This window comes from Macrosteles quadrilineatus, unplaced genomic scaffold (genome assembly GCF_028750875.1).
Source record: "Macrosteles quadrilineatus isolate MER2022 unplaced genomic scaffold, UCM_ALF_1.0 Scaffold_5__1_contigs__length_97177068, whole genome shotgun sequence".
Classification (NCBI taxonomy): Eukaryota; Metazoa; Arthropoda; class Insecta; order Hemiptera; family Cicadellidae; genus Macrosteles; species Macrosteles quadrilineatus.
The window spans coordinates 94,946,303-94,959,690 of NW_026542598.1; the positions used below are offsets into that span (position 1 = coordinate 94,946,303).

The following is a 13,388-nucleotide window of genomic DNA, read 5'->3' on the forward strand; positions in this document are numbered from 1 at the left end:
GGAATATTCTTTTAAGACATGCAAACTTATTTCAGTCAAAATACCCCTCACTGCCATGCAAGCTGTTGGCCACTTTTTGTTGTTTTGATTGTGTAATATTTTTCATAAAATTAAAAATTTTGGTGTTTGTGTGTGGACCATGTGTACAGAGCTACAGACCACATCTTTTGAAATTTGATACGTGGGGTAGATCTATCATACCTCTAGTTTATTTTTATTAGTGTTTCTCAAAAGTTTGAGGGTTAAAAAAGTACTATAAACAAAAAATACTAACGAATATTTCCATAGCAGAGTTGATTTTAATGTAGATGTTTTAGAGAATTGTAAAAATCCAATATCAACAATCAATATGGTTTTAATATCAAATTCTCTGCCCCAACCAGTATTTTAATTTTGAGTAAAACATGCATGGATAGCTTAATAACGCCATTGACAGAACATGAAAACACAGTTTATTACTATGAACTTAGAATTAGGTATTTCTTATCATAGAGCATTATTCATCAGTATCCATCATTCGAGAAAAAGCAGTAGTCTTCTAGCCTATATTTTGGTTTTTTCCTGTTAGGAACAGCAAACACTTGGCATTGAGAAGGGTGGTTTGCCAATAGGATAGAAATAAGTTTGAGTTTCATTCTTGGGGAGAGTAAATTATATTATTTGAGGTATTGGTGATATTCCACAATCAGAAAAAAAGTTTTCACTCAGTTTTGTAAATGAAATACAAATTAGTTTAGAGTTATATTCACAGTAAAGAAAATACAAGAATTAGAAACAAATACATATAGAACACATTCACTATAAAAACCACACCAAATTACTCTTATAACACTTGCAAAACAGTTCAAATTCACTCACAGTTTCCGATTTGAGAAACCGGAAGTGTCTTAGTTCAACTAATGACCAATCGTAAACATTGACGAGTTTATCTTCCGAGAACTTCACTCGAAGGAACTTAGGACCCTCGTGTTTGTAAAGGTATCGCGCAGCTCTTCTAGCGTGTTCCACTCGTTTGCTGACTCGGACGATCAGCGTACCGATCAATCGAAGGTAGGTTACCATATGTCTTAGCAGTTTTCCTCCTTCCCCCTTTTGTGGTGTTCGCACGAGAAGTGTAATGTTACGATCTGCCGTAAACAGCTGCTCTCCCAAACGTTGACTGCTAACAACAAGACACAGGCACACAAAAAACACTCCAATTTCTAAAATTTTCCGATATGTCATCATCACTGTCACACATTGTTTGTGTTCCTAGGGTGTCATACTTTGATCGTTTGATAAGACTGGACTTAATTTATAGTATTATTTGTTTCAAAATAATGTTTGGATGTAAACGTCTGGTTTATGTTAATGAGCACAGGTATACCTCTATCAATAATGGATACAATCTAATTTTAAGTTTTATAAGATATTAAATGACTTATTTGGTAAATATACTTAAATAGAGAGACTTAAACTTAGTGCTCTTGAAACCTCTGCTACATTTAATGGGGGTTCAATATATTGTATTTTGATGATAAAACTTTCCAACTAAATTACATTAGATCTTAAATTATGAGTATTTACAGACTGACTTTAAACACTTTTTTACTAACTTTTCTTCACATAGTTTATGGGAGATTCCCTATCGCAATTGATGAGAAGGAAGGCGATTTAGTACCTAAAAAAGATGTAACCAGTTTATGTGATACAATGAGATCTCTTGAAAAGACTCTAACCCAACTGAGCAAAGATCCACCAATGAAAGGTGGAGAGGAATTGATGAAACAGTTGCGGACTTACAATCAAGCTTGTTTTCATCTGTTGGAGCTTTGTAAAAGTGATGCAAATGAAAAGTCCAAGGCTTTCAAAGTGGGAAATGATTTGTTTGAACGAGGTGGTCCTGAGTTTGTGGATGAAGCAGTGAACGAACAAGTCATAATGCAAAAGTTTGAGTGGGACAAGACAACTTTGGAAGAAATGCTGCACGCCAGGAAAAAGACTAATGCTCTCTGGTTCGATCTGTGGAGGTTATATAACAATGTTGACATTAGTGGTTGACAAATGTCATCTTTCCTTGTTGTGATTTATTTTTAGCTTGCCATGTGGCTGAATGGCTGATTATGAAACTTTTGTGGAAAGGGTTACTCGAGAAAATTGTAATTTCTATTGTACCCCTTTTTCTGTGTATACCTTGCCTTCAGCATTTTCAATGTTTATTGTAAGGAAACAGTCAAAATCCTGACATTTATTGCCAATACAGGTTCATCTATCGTATTTAGTTGATTTATTTTAATTGTCCCTTTCAGGATAATCTATAAAGAAAACAATTTCTAACATACTGAAGTAGCATTTTGTCTCTGAGTACCTAATACTTTCATGTCAAAGAAAAATTGAAGAGAGGTATGCAGTGTAGGCAACTCCCCAACTCCCTCAGAAGTATGTTGTACAAAACCTTACAACATAGAATTTTGGCTGGTAAAAAAGTTACCTGTGGATAAACTTATGAGGGATAAAACCCCCCTACTTGATCCAATCAATTTTGAGCAGCATTCTTCATTCTGTACTCATCCTTCACTTATTTATTGGTTAAAATACGCACCTGGTATGGGTGGTGTCTCCAGCTCAACTGGTAATAATAATAATAATAATTCAAGAGCATTACTGTGAAAACAAAACTGTGATTACATGTTCATAAAAAAAAATAATTATTTAATGCCAATTCGTTGTCTGAAGGTATTCTTAGCATTTCGTTGATCAGAAAATGAAATGCTTATCCCTGCACAAATAATAGCAACTACTGTTGAAAACAGCATCCTTTAATTTTGAAATTGGTGTTCATGAAATAGAGCTTCATATATATTAAAGTAGAAAGTTAAACACAACTGAGCACCCTGACATTATTATATAATTATATAATTTACTAATGTCAAGGGAGCTCAGTTCAGGTTATTTTACATCCTTACTCATCCTTTAGAATGTTTGAAACTTGTCAGAACTTTGTTTGTATTCAGAATTTATCAAGGGATCTGTTTGGATTGTTTACCTTAAATACCACCAAACTTTGAGGATACAGCGAAAGTAGTTAAAAAAAATTCCCAGAATTTTTCAAGCAGGATAAAGAAGATGGAAACCGTTATATCTCATCTATATTAAAATCATCCGGAATATCTATATTCGACCACACATTCTGAACATCATCGAGATCTTCCAACACGTCCAATAGTTTCAGCACTTTCGTAGTTTTCTCATGGTCCAAGGTCAAAGTGCTATTAGGTTTCCAGATCAACTTTGCACTGCTCGCTTCACCCAAATTCTTTTCTAGAAACTCTCTGACCGTATGAAAGTTCTCCATGTTGCACAATATTTCATGTTCATCTTCTACAAGCTGACAATCCTCTGCACCCGCTTCGATCGCAAGATCCATCATTTCGTCTGCACTTTTTGTTTCTTTCGGATATGTTATAAGTCCCATGTTTTTGAACATGAAACTCACTGAGCCGTTTTCTCCCAGGGCTCCGCCGTACTTGGTGAATGTCGAGCGGATTGCTTGGACTGTTCGGTTCTTGTTGTTTGTGAGAGTCTCAACAATGACTGCGACGCCGGAAGCAGCGTAACCTTCGTACTTCACTTCCTTGTAGAGACTGGTGTCAGTTGGGGAAGAGGCCTTCTTTATCGCTTCGTCTATTCTGACTTTCGGCAAGTTGGCTTCTTTTCCGGACAAGATCGCAAGTCGTAATCTCGGGTTGAATTTTGGGTCGATTCCGCCTCGAGCTGCTGCAACTGTTATCTCGCGGATTATTTTGGAAAACATTTTACTTCTTTTTATATCCAAAAGTGCTTTTTTTCTTTTTATTTTAGAAAACTTGTTGTGACCTGCCATTTGATTTCACTTTCCTTACTGAAGTAGATACAGCAAAAACTACTAAAAATTATAAATATGATCACTTATGGGCACACATTGTTTTTTATTTATTGGTTTTAGAAACAGTTAATTGTATAAAGTTTGTTTGAGCTCGCTGATATCATCTTAATAGCTTCTGTGTTTTATCTCCATCAGTCTTTAATGTTTACAAGCAAGACCAATTACTTAATTTTAAGCCATGTGTGTAAAGTTATGAAACACAGACAAATACTTATTTTAATATTAATAAACATAAGAGACATTTTAGACATTTTCATAAGAGATAATAAACCTTTATTCCCAATTTCTTTAAACAGCAGATTTTGGTAAAAAAAGTACCTATCCAATTATGCAGTCCTAAATATTAATACGAAATTACAATTTAATATTTTCCTAAAATAGTTTTAAATTCTTGTTCTTAATAACAGGTTTTTAAGAATTTTGAAAAAAAAAACTAGTAGTTATACCAGGAATCATTTACAAATGCATCCGATAAATTACATTTTGTGCTTTATCTTAGGTACACTTTTACACTCCTTAACAAGGAACTCAACAACAACGAAAACTATACTGATGGAAAGAGTTAAATCCATACAAAATAAATACTTTCTCATATTTTTTTACTTTTCTTTTTATATAAAAGCACAGTTGTAATTATATAAGAGAAATTTGATAAAAATGGCAAAAAAATTGAGATTGAGAAACAAACGTGTGGATGAGACAGAGAGCTCATCCTATTTCCAATTTCACCTTTCAAAATTTCAATATAAAAATTGTTTGTTTCAAGTCAAGTAAATATTTTATTTTAAAACACAAATGAGGTCTACTTCTTTGCAGGCCCAACTTTGTATATGGGCTGACTAGGCTATAGCTAAAATTTATAATTTTGATTAGTTTGATAAAAAATACTAAATTACGCAAATTTTAATCAATATTTTCACTTCCGAATAGTAAAAACTCTTTTCAGCTACTTTTATTGAAAAACTCTCTAAGGAAGGGTGCTAAAACTGTTGGCAGCTCAGAACACTGACAATTAAATTCAGCGTAACATTTCAGCGTAACATTTCAAATTCAGCGCAGGCGTAAACTCGGGCCTGCTTCTTTGTGCTAAGGTGGAAGCATTTTATCAGCAAATAATGGATTTACTAACATAAATAAGAAACTTAGATAAGTGGGAACATAACCAAGCACGAATGGCTGTAAGAATAAATAGATAGTTCGTAAAATACATGTAAATCAAGGTAAACTGCTGTACAAATGCCAAAGGTCATACCAATGTTCCCGTGTGTGTTTCCTCACTATATGCATGTGATCCACCGCGTCTCCGTTCCACTTGAATCGTTCCTCTATCAACTCATCGTCCACATCCACCTCAAGGAACTTCGGCCCTCCTCTCTCCACCATGTCCTGCGCAGCCTTGAGCGCTTTGTGCTTATTTAATGAACACAAATACAACAAATCCAACGAAGCTTTGTTAAACGTGCGCGAAAGTCTCATAAACTCATTTCCCCCGTCAGTCGGTGGATCTTCATACATCTTGGTCAAAATGTCATCGAGTTTTCTCAATCTTTCACAAACTTTCTCTATGTTTTTTTCTAGATCTGTTATGTTTATGTCTAATCGGCCTGCCTCGAGGCCGTATTTTGGGAGTCCTTCGAGCTCCTCGGTTTCTATCGAGGCACTAACAGAATCGTAGGAGTTGACAAAGAAGACTAAAACTGTCCATTTGCATATTGTCAGGCTTGACATTCTGATGGGAAAGAAAGCAAGAAAGCGTTTAGCTTAGTCCAAATCACATTCTGTCGCTAGTAGTGTTTACATCGAGAATCACATTATGAGATCCAAATCTCCTTTATAAAGGTCAACGGTGTTACATGTGGGTTTTTCGGATGTGCTAATAGTTGTGTTCATTGCTAATTGGTTTAACTTATGGTCTATCTTATGGGTAAACACAGTAGATGAAGTGACTTTCAGAAATGTTATTGGGTAATACTAAACAAATTTACTCTCTAAAATACCAAAAAAATTAGCATTGATGTAAAAAAACTTCTTAAAAAACTGTATTTTTTATGTATTTAAATAGAAGTATTTCATTTGCATGCCTCTTACTCAAGGCCAGGCAATGTGTTTTTTTTTTGTTTTGTTTTTATTTTTAATGATATAATAGTAATCAATTGAAACATTTAGTAAATTGGATTAATCTTACTCCATTGCAATAATTTAAAATACTTTATGTTTGCCTGTTCATCCATTGCATGTCTTTGGAGGAGTAGCAGGAATACTGTATTTACAAATAGTCTACCTTCTATCCATATCATTAATCTTAAAAAAAACTAATTGTCCATCCTCCACAGATTGGGTTAATCAAATTGGACTCCTCAATATAAATAGGGAATTATATTTATCATATACTAATCTTCATTCCTGTTTACAGCTCCTAACTGTGATGCCATTTAAAAAAAGTTATCAGGATTATCAGCTTAAAATATAGAGAAAAAATAAATTATAAAAGGTCACAACTCAATGACTAAAAATTAAAAATTCTACCACAAAAACATGATTTCCAAATTAGGCCAATATAGGTTTTTTAAATGTTTTCATGTTGTACGATTGTATACGTTTGTCACGATTATTATGTTTTTTATGTTTCAATGGAATCAGGAAACAAACTTTCTTATAAGTACTAAGCTTTGAAATGCTTCTGAAATGCTTAATGTAACGACTGGCGTTCCCCAAGGCTCCATTTTAGGGCCTTTTTTGTTTCTTGTTTTTGTAAACGATTTTAGTTGCAATATTCCAGTTCTGAGTGTGTTGTATGCTGATGACACAACTTTTGTAGTGTCTGCTAAAACTGAATTTGATGTAAAAACTCAACTCAACAATGCCTTGTCAACCGCAAAGTCATGGTACTCAGCCAACAATCTAACCTTAAATGAAGATAAAACCGAATTCCTGTACTTTTCCTTGAAAAATCAACTGTGCAATAACCTCACTAAACCTGTCAAACTCCTTGGTATGTATCTAGATAGTAAATTGACTTGGGAAGAACATGTTTCTCAACTTTCTAAAAAGCTGTCTCGTATTGTCCACCTGTTAAGAAAGCTTAAGCATAGTGTCAGCTTAGAAGTTCTTCGGATGACATATTTTAGTCTCTTCCACTCACAAATTAGCTATGGAATTCGTTTGTGGGGAAACTCTGCTGCCTCCAACAAAATATTCACTTGGCAAAAAAAAAGCTATCAGGACTATTATGGGTCTTACTAAACGTGAATCTTGTAAACCTAGTTTTATTCAGCTCAATATTTTAACTTTGCCATCACTGTATATTTTTTCCAACCTTATGTATGTAAAAGAAAATTTAGTTAACTTTCCCATGCAGGACAGCAATCATCACCACAACACTAGAACTAAGCACAATATTGTTACACCTTATATTAGATTAAGTAAAACCTTCAAAAGTTACCATTATCAACAGTATCTATTGTTCAATAAGTTACCATTAGAAATTAGAACTCTGTCTGTAAACAATTTTAAATCGTATGTAATGACATTCTTAAAAACAAATGCCTTTTACACTGTAGAAGATTTTTTAAACTTGTAAGTTAAGCCATCAATGTCATGTGGATAAAGTAGTATCTAAGTTGAAACACTCAAAAATGCTACATACAACCCTATTTGTTGTACTGTTTGACGTTGCCTATTACTGTACTAAGTTTAATGGCATTAATAAATTCTTATTGAGTCTTATTATATTGAGTCTTAAAGACTCAATAAGACTCTTATTGAGTCTTATTGAGTCTTTATCATACATACAAATTTGATTACAAAAACATTGCTCAAATTTAAAATGAATATGTACACTTTCAATATAAATAGTGTTTAACATAAATAGTGTTAAATTGAAAATTTTACCTTTAAAACTACTATCTTACGATTTTTACTAATATAACGCTGGTATATAATTGGGCATAACGTAAAAACCTACTTTAAACAGCTAACAGAGTACAAGAAAAAAGATAAAAGTCCTTACAACTTTTAACAAAACACTGTTTTTTTTTATTTAATTATTTACAAGAGCTGAAGTTAGCTTTTTCTGTCCAAGTAAATCTTGAGTCGTCTATATGGCAACCGGTTCACGCCTATGTTGTCATTTTCAAACAGGAGGAAGCTTAGAAAGGATGCCATGGGCGTCAAAATCAGTCATCATATAGACGACTCGAGTATTACTTGGCCTTTTGTACATAATTAGTTGTTAAGTAATCTGGAAGGCGATACAAAAAATGAATATTTTAAATTGTCAGTATAGTTGATCACTTTATAGAATTTATAGTTTTCGGACATATTAATTTACGGAACACATCATGCTATAATCAAGTATCAAAGATCAAAAGATGGAGGCAATCTAAGTCTTGGGCACTTTTATGGCTTGGTGGGACAAATTAATTTACAATGAAAAAATAACCTATAAACAAATCTTGATTTACTAAAAATCGTATACTTACTTATAATGGTTTCCAGGTCAAATTGAAAAAATATTTACAAACAAAAAATAAAAACTGAGTGATAAATAGCATATGAGTGTTCAAAAGTCTATCTTGCTACTGTAAAAAATTCAAAATACCAAACCATAACTAAATCACATTCAACATCATGGAAAATTGTTATACAAAGACCATAGAGTTTTCCAATAGCTGTAAGTCTTCTTTGTTAAGTCTAAAAATTCACTAATATTGTCTTCATCCCATTTAAAGTTCCTCTTCATTTCTGGTTTGTTTATTTCAACGTCTAAAAACTTGGGGCCTCCAGGTTCGAGCATGTCGCTAGCTGCATCTAACACTTTCAATTTATCAATTTTACAAAGAGACAAAAGATCGGAACATGCTTTGTTATATTTTTGAACCATCTCCTTCATTTGGTCTCCTCCGTCGATGGGTGGGTCATTACTGTTTTTGGCTAAAGTTGCGTCTAAAGTTGTTAAAGTTTCTATAGTTTTACTTATTTTGCTGTCTAACTCAGCTTCATCTACACTTCCTCCTTCATCTGCTTCATTTGAAACACTTAGTTTTTGCGTTTTATCTTTTTCGGAAGACTCACAACTGCCAAGGACACAAATGTGAAGGATAAACAGTGTGATCACTTGTGATGTAAACAATGGGTAGAAATTGGTTATAGCAAACATTACAAAATAATCTTTGTGAGCAGAACAAAAACAAATAAACAAAATAAACAGCCAACCTTGTACAATGTTTTATCAAAGTAATTAAGATTTAGGAAACGCCTAACTTTGTGTTTGATTGTTCAAAGTGATTAGCAAATTACAAACTAATCCACGGAGCTTCATTGTAAAAATATTTTGTATGCACAGAATAAGAACACAACATAAATTGACACCTGTTCATCAGTGATGATTTTTATGTGATATGACTGACTGAAATGTGCTTTTCGTGAAACTCTTCAATTCAATTCCGTGGGTGATCAACAATATTTAACAACAGTTATGTGATCTTCAATTTTTTGTCTAATATCTCTGCAGTGATAAAATGGTATCGGTTTTCAAACAAATCTTTATAGTGTACATATTACTGCACTTATGTCAGTCTAAAAAACTAAAGAAGAAAAAGTTCAAAGTGACCACTGAAATATTGGCGGATAGAATAGTCTCTTTGTGTGATAACATTTTAAAACTGACACTAGAATTGCCTCAGGGACAAGGTGCGAATTTGATGCAAGAATCGGAAACTCTTAACAGCTGTATACGGCAGTTCGTAAAACTCGTACATTCTGACGAATACCTTGACAAAGACATTGAAAAAGTGAAAGCACTCGGCCCACAACCAAAGTTCCTAGAAGTCGAGTTGAACGATGAAAAAATTAAAGAGGCAAAGAAAAGCTTCGGTTGGGATGATAAGGAAATTGAGGATTGGTTTTTTGTGAGACTTTGCACATATCAGCATTGGAACCATGTTCTAACCTACAACAACTACTACAAAGGACTGAAGTGATGTGTTGAGAATATAGTTGTAATTTTATTTTATTTTTAAACATTAATCAGCTTTGAAACTATACATTAAAACTTGTTCTTTTACAGTGTATTTTAGCATCGGTTGAGTGCAATTAATTGTTCAATATTACTGTCAGTCACTTGAAAGTTTTTATTATTTTTATTTTGTTGTATCTCCACACCAGGGGAACTTTAGTTAATAAATCACAAACCCTTTTAAGAGCATGCGGCCCACACCCATTAAATTTGTGTGAATAAGCCAGGAATCGAACCTGTTTCTCAAACCAAAGTTTAAGATGCTAACCACTCACTTGCAACACACCTATTATTGTTTTTAGATAAATTAACTAGCTTATGTCAGTGTTTAATCATTTGATCATTTGGTTAGTCAACACTTCACAGATATTTAAAAATGTGAAATAAAAACTGTTTGTTAAGATTCTCTTCAGTTTCAGGAACTCAAGGTATATTATTATGGGGCTTTAATTTAATTTTGTTCCCAAAACTATAACTTGAAATTAAAATCAATTCAAATTAAATTAAATCAATTCAAAAAACTCTGAGTCTAAAATTGGTTGTTATCAGAATTGAGCCAATCATCCGATTTCTAGCCGAGTTGCTTAACCACTCAGTGTGTCAGTTAGACAGTAATCTTTACAAGCTATAAGAACTAGAATGTGGACCCAAGTAAACTGAAATTGTTTTAGCAAATAAGTATGTTTTATTGACTTATTCCGCGACTTATTATTTGCTATTCTTCTGGTTTTTTCATCCAAAAAAAATCATACACCTAGTATGGACCCTGGATTGGTCCTAAAAATTAACCTTACTTTCTGAAGACTTTTCATTTAAATACCACCAAATCATTGATTAAATGGGGACACAACTGGACTTATAAACAAGTATGAGTAAAGTAAGAGTATAGAGAAGTAGGTGCCTTGTGTAGCTTTGTTACTGACTAAGACCAGCAGTTTTCATCTTTAGACTGGACCATGAAAAGCCAAGTAATTAAAAGAGCTACTGGGTAAAGTCCATCAAAAAGTATCCTCTCAGATTCAAAACCAGTGAATTTCTGATTACCAGGCAAGCACTTAAACTATTCACCTACCCAGCTATAACCAAACTTAACATTAATGAAGAATTAAATCCCCCCTACTTAAACTCCAGCTATCTCTATAACTGATGGAAACATGAAGATATCACTTCTAGCTTGTCTCATAGTGTTGTGTGAATCCAATGAAGACCAAGCTCAATATATTGTTACTCTGACAGAAAACATACAACAGCTGGGAGACATTCTGTACGGCATGGCCACAACTATACCTGTTGGGCAAGGTGATCAGTTCATTGCAAACATCAGGCAATTCAACAACTATTTGAAAGAAATGGTTAAACTGTCGTGGGATGACAAAAACTCAACAAAAGCGGCCCTCGATGTCTTGATTACTTCGGATATTCCAAAGTATCTTAGTACACCTTTTACGCACCGAGAAAGGTTGAAGATTTTGGACAATTTTAACTGGACTGTTGATGATCTGGACAGACTCTACGCAGACAGGGTAACGTCAAATACTTATTGGACAGATTTAGTGTTGGTGAAAAATGATAATTTCCAGATTAACGACCCTATAGATTGGGTTAAGCTTAAATTTTGAACGTTTTTGTTTCCGTCTGTTTTTAAAGGTACGCTAATATATAGGTTTTTACTAAAACTAGTAGCAGGCTAATATTACTGAACTGTTTTCTTAGGAATTCAAACTAAAAATTATAATTACAGTACTGTATTTTAGTTGGTTTTATTGTTAAGCATGAAGAGATTGACATTTTAATGTATGTCAAAATTATGACACAGTTAATTGTTAACTCACAACACATTTAGAGGATATTCTTTAGTAAAACATTCTAATCCTTTACATAGATTTATAAACTGTAGTTTTAGATTGATTAAAACTACTTCCTGTCTTGCAAATCTATGTAAGAAGAGGTTTAAAATTTTTCTTTTATGATGTGATAAATTTCTTAGAAAGTCTGGTTTGGGAGTTTATAAGATTATAAACATATATTCTGTGTTATTATTTTTACTTATATTCAGTGTTTGTCTATAAACAATTTTAAATTTAAATAATAAATCAACAGACAATTTATATATTAGAACAACAGATAAAACTAAAAATATACACTTAGATCTGTTAAAACTGCTTAGAGTAATCTTAAAATAAAGAGAAGGACAACGGACATCAATGTGATAAAGATAATAAGTAAGTGACAAATTTGGAGAAAAATTTTGTTTGGGAGAAAGTGAATTGTCGCACTTAACATAAGGAAATAACTAGGTTGGTACTGCAAACACATCGCACATTGTTTCTTAGTTCAAATAGTCCTTGCTATACACCGATCGATTTGACAGAATTTTACCAATAACAAAATTCTAAATTCTTTGTTAGTAAATTTTGATTAACAAAGCTATGTTGTTATAAACTATTTTATTTCTTTTGTTAAAATTAGCATATGGTCTTGGTTAGGTGTAGCAGAATTGATTCATTGTTAGTGGTAGTAGAATATAAGTCGTCCTCATTTTATGTGGTTTTTATTTAGTTATTTTTGCCAGAGTGCAAGAAAGTCTAATATATTTTATTTTATTTCACATACCAACGGACATCTCCAATTTTATAGACTAGACATAAAAAAATTTTAATGAAAAAATTTCCCTTAAATGACTGACACAAAATTATTACAGCAAACTATCTTAAATGAGCCATTCACATTTAACATACAGATTAACGCTTTGTGTATTATTTTGTATCCAACCTAGATACTAATTATGTCAATTAAGGTGCCAATCCAATTTAAATCAGGCAACTCAAAAATTAACCTATTTACTGCATTAGAGTCATCTAAAGCGGTTCAGATTATGAAAACTATCAGTCTGAAGAAGACAACAGTTAGTTCCATAACAGTGCAGTATGGCTGACCTAGATCTTCTCATTGATACTGACTATCTGATCACTCCGCCAGTATGATTGGATATGTGATTCTACTGGCGAGTCTAGCCCTCGGTGAAGCTACGTTGGAGGTGACTACGGAGCGAATCTATTGGTACAAACCTTACACCGACGACCCGGAGGTTGTAGCACACAATGCCACACTCCGGAAACAAATCATGGAGAAGATCATCCCTCTTGGAAAATCCCTGCAGATGACGTTGGAAAAACTACCGAAAGGCGCTGGAGAAAAATTCATGAAAGACCTCGATGTCTTTATCGATTTGTACAAGCAATTTTTGCACTTGGTTAGCGACGACAAAGCAAACAGCAAACCTGATGTGGATTATTTACACGATAGGAGTTATCCTCACTTGGCGGATACAGATTTTTCTGAGGAAGACATGAAAAATAACTTCAACTGGTCGAGTGTGGAAGTGGAAGAGTTTTATAAGAAGAGGAGTAAGGCTAATGGATACTACATTGACTTACAGTTGTATCACCATTGGTATCATTGAAAGGT

At 33.3% G+C, this 13,388-nt stretch overlaps 2 protein-coding genes across 2 annotated transcripts; one reads left to right on the forward strand and one right to left on the reverse strand.

Annotated features, from left to right (window-relative positions):
• The first annotated feature begins 1,260 nt into the window (after positions 1–1,260).
• Positions 1,261–2,145, forward strand: LOC128995307 (uncharacterized). Its single transcript, XM_054420283.1, has 2 exons — positions 1,261–1,360; positions 1,610–2,145. Exons 1-2 carry the CDS (start codon positions 1,345–1,347, stop codon positions 2,038–2,040), a joined length of 447 nt encoding a protein of 148 aa, XP_054276258.1. The 5' UTR covers positions 1,261–1,344; the 3' UTR covers positions 2,041–2,145.
• Positions 2,146–3,115: 970 nt separating this feature from the next.
• Positions 3,116–3,793, reverse strand: LOC128995804 (probable transcriptional regulatory protein GOX1679). The gene has a single exon (XM_054420823.1). The coding sequence runs from the start codon at positions 3,791–3,793 to the stop codon at positions 3,116–3,118; it is 678 nt and encodes a 225-aa protein (XP_054276798.1).
• Positions 3,794–13,388: the final 9,595 nt, after the last annotated feature.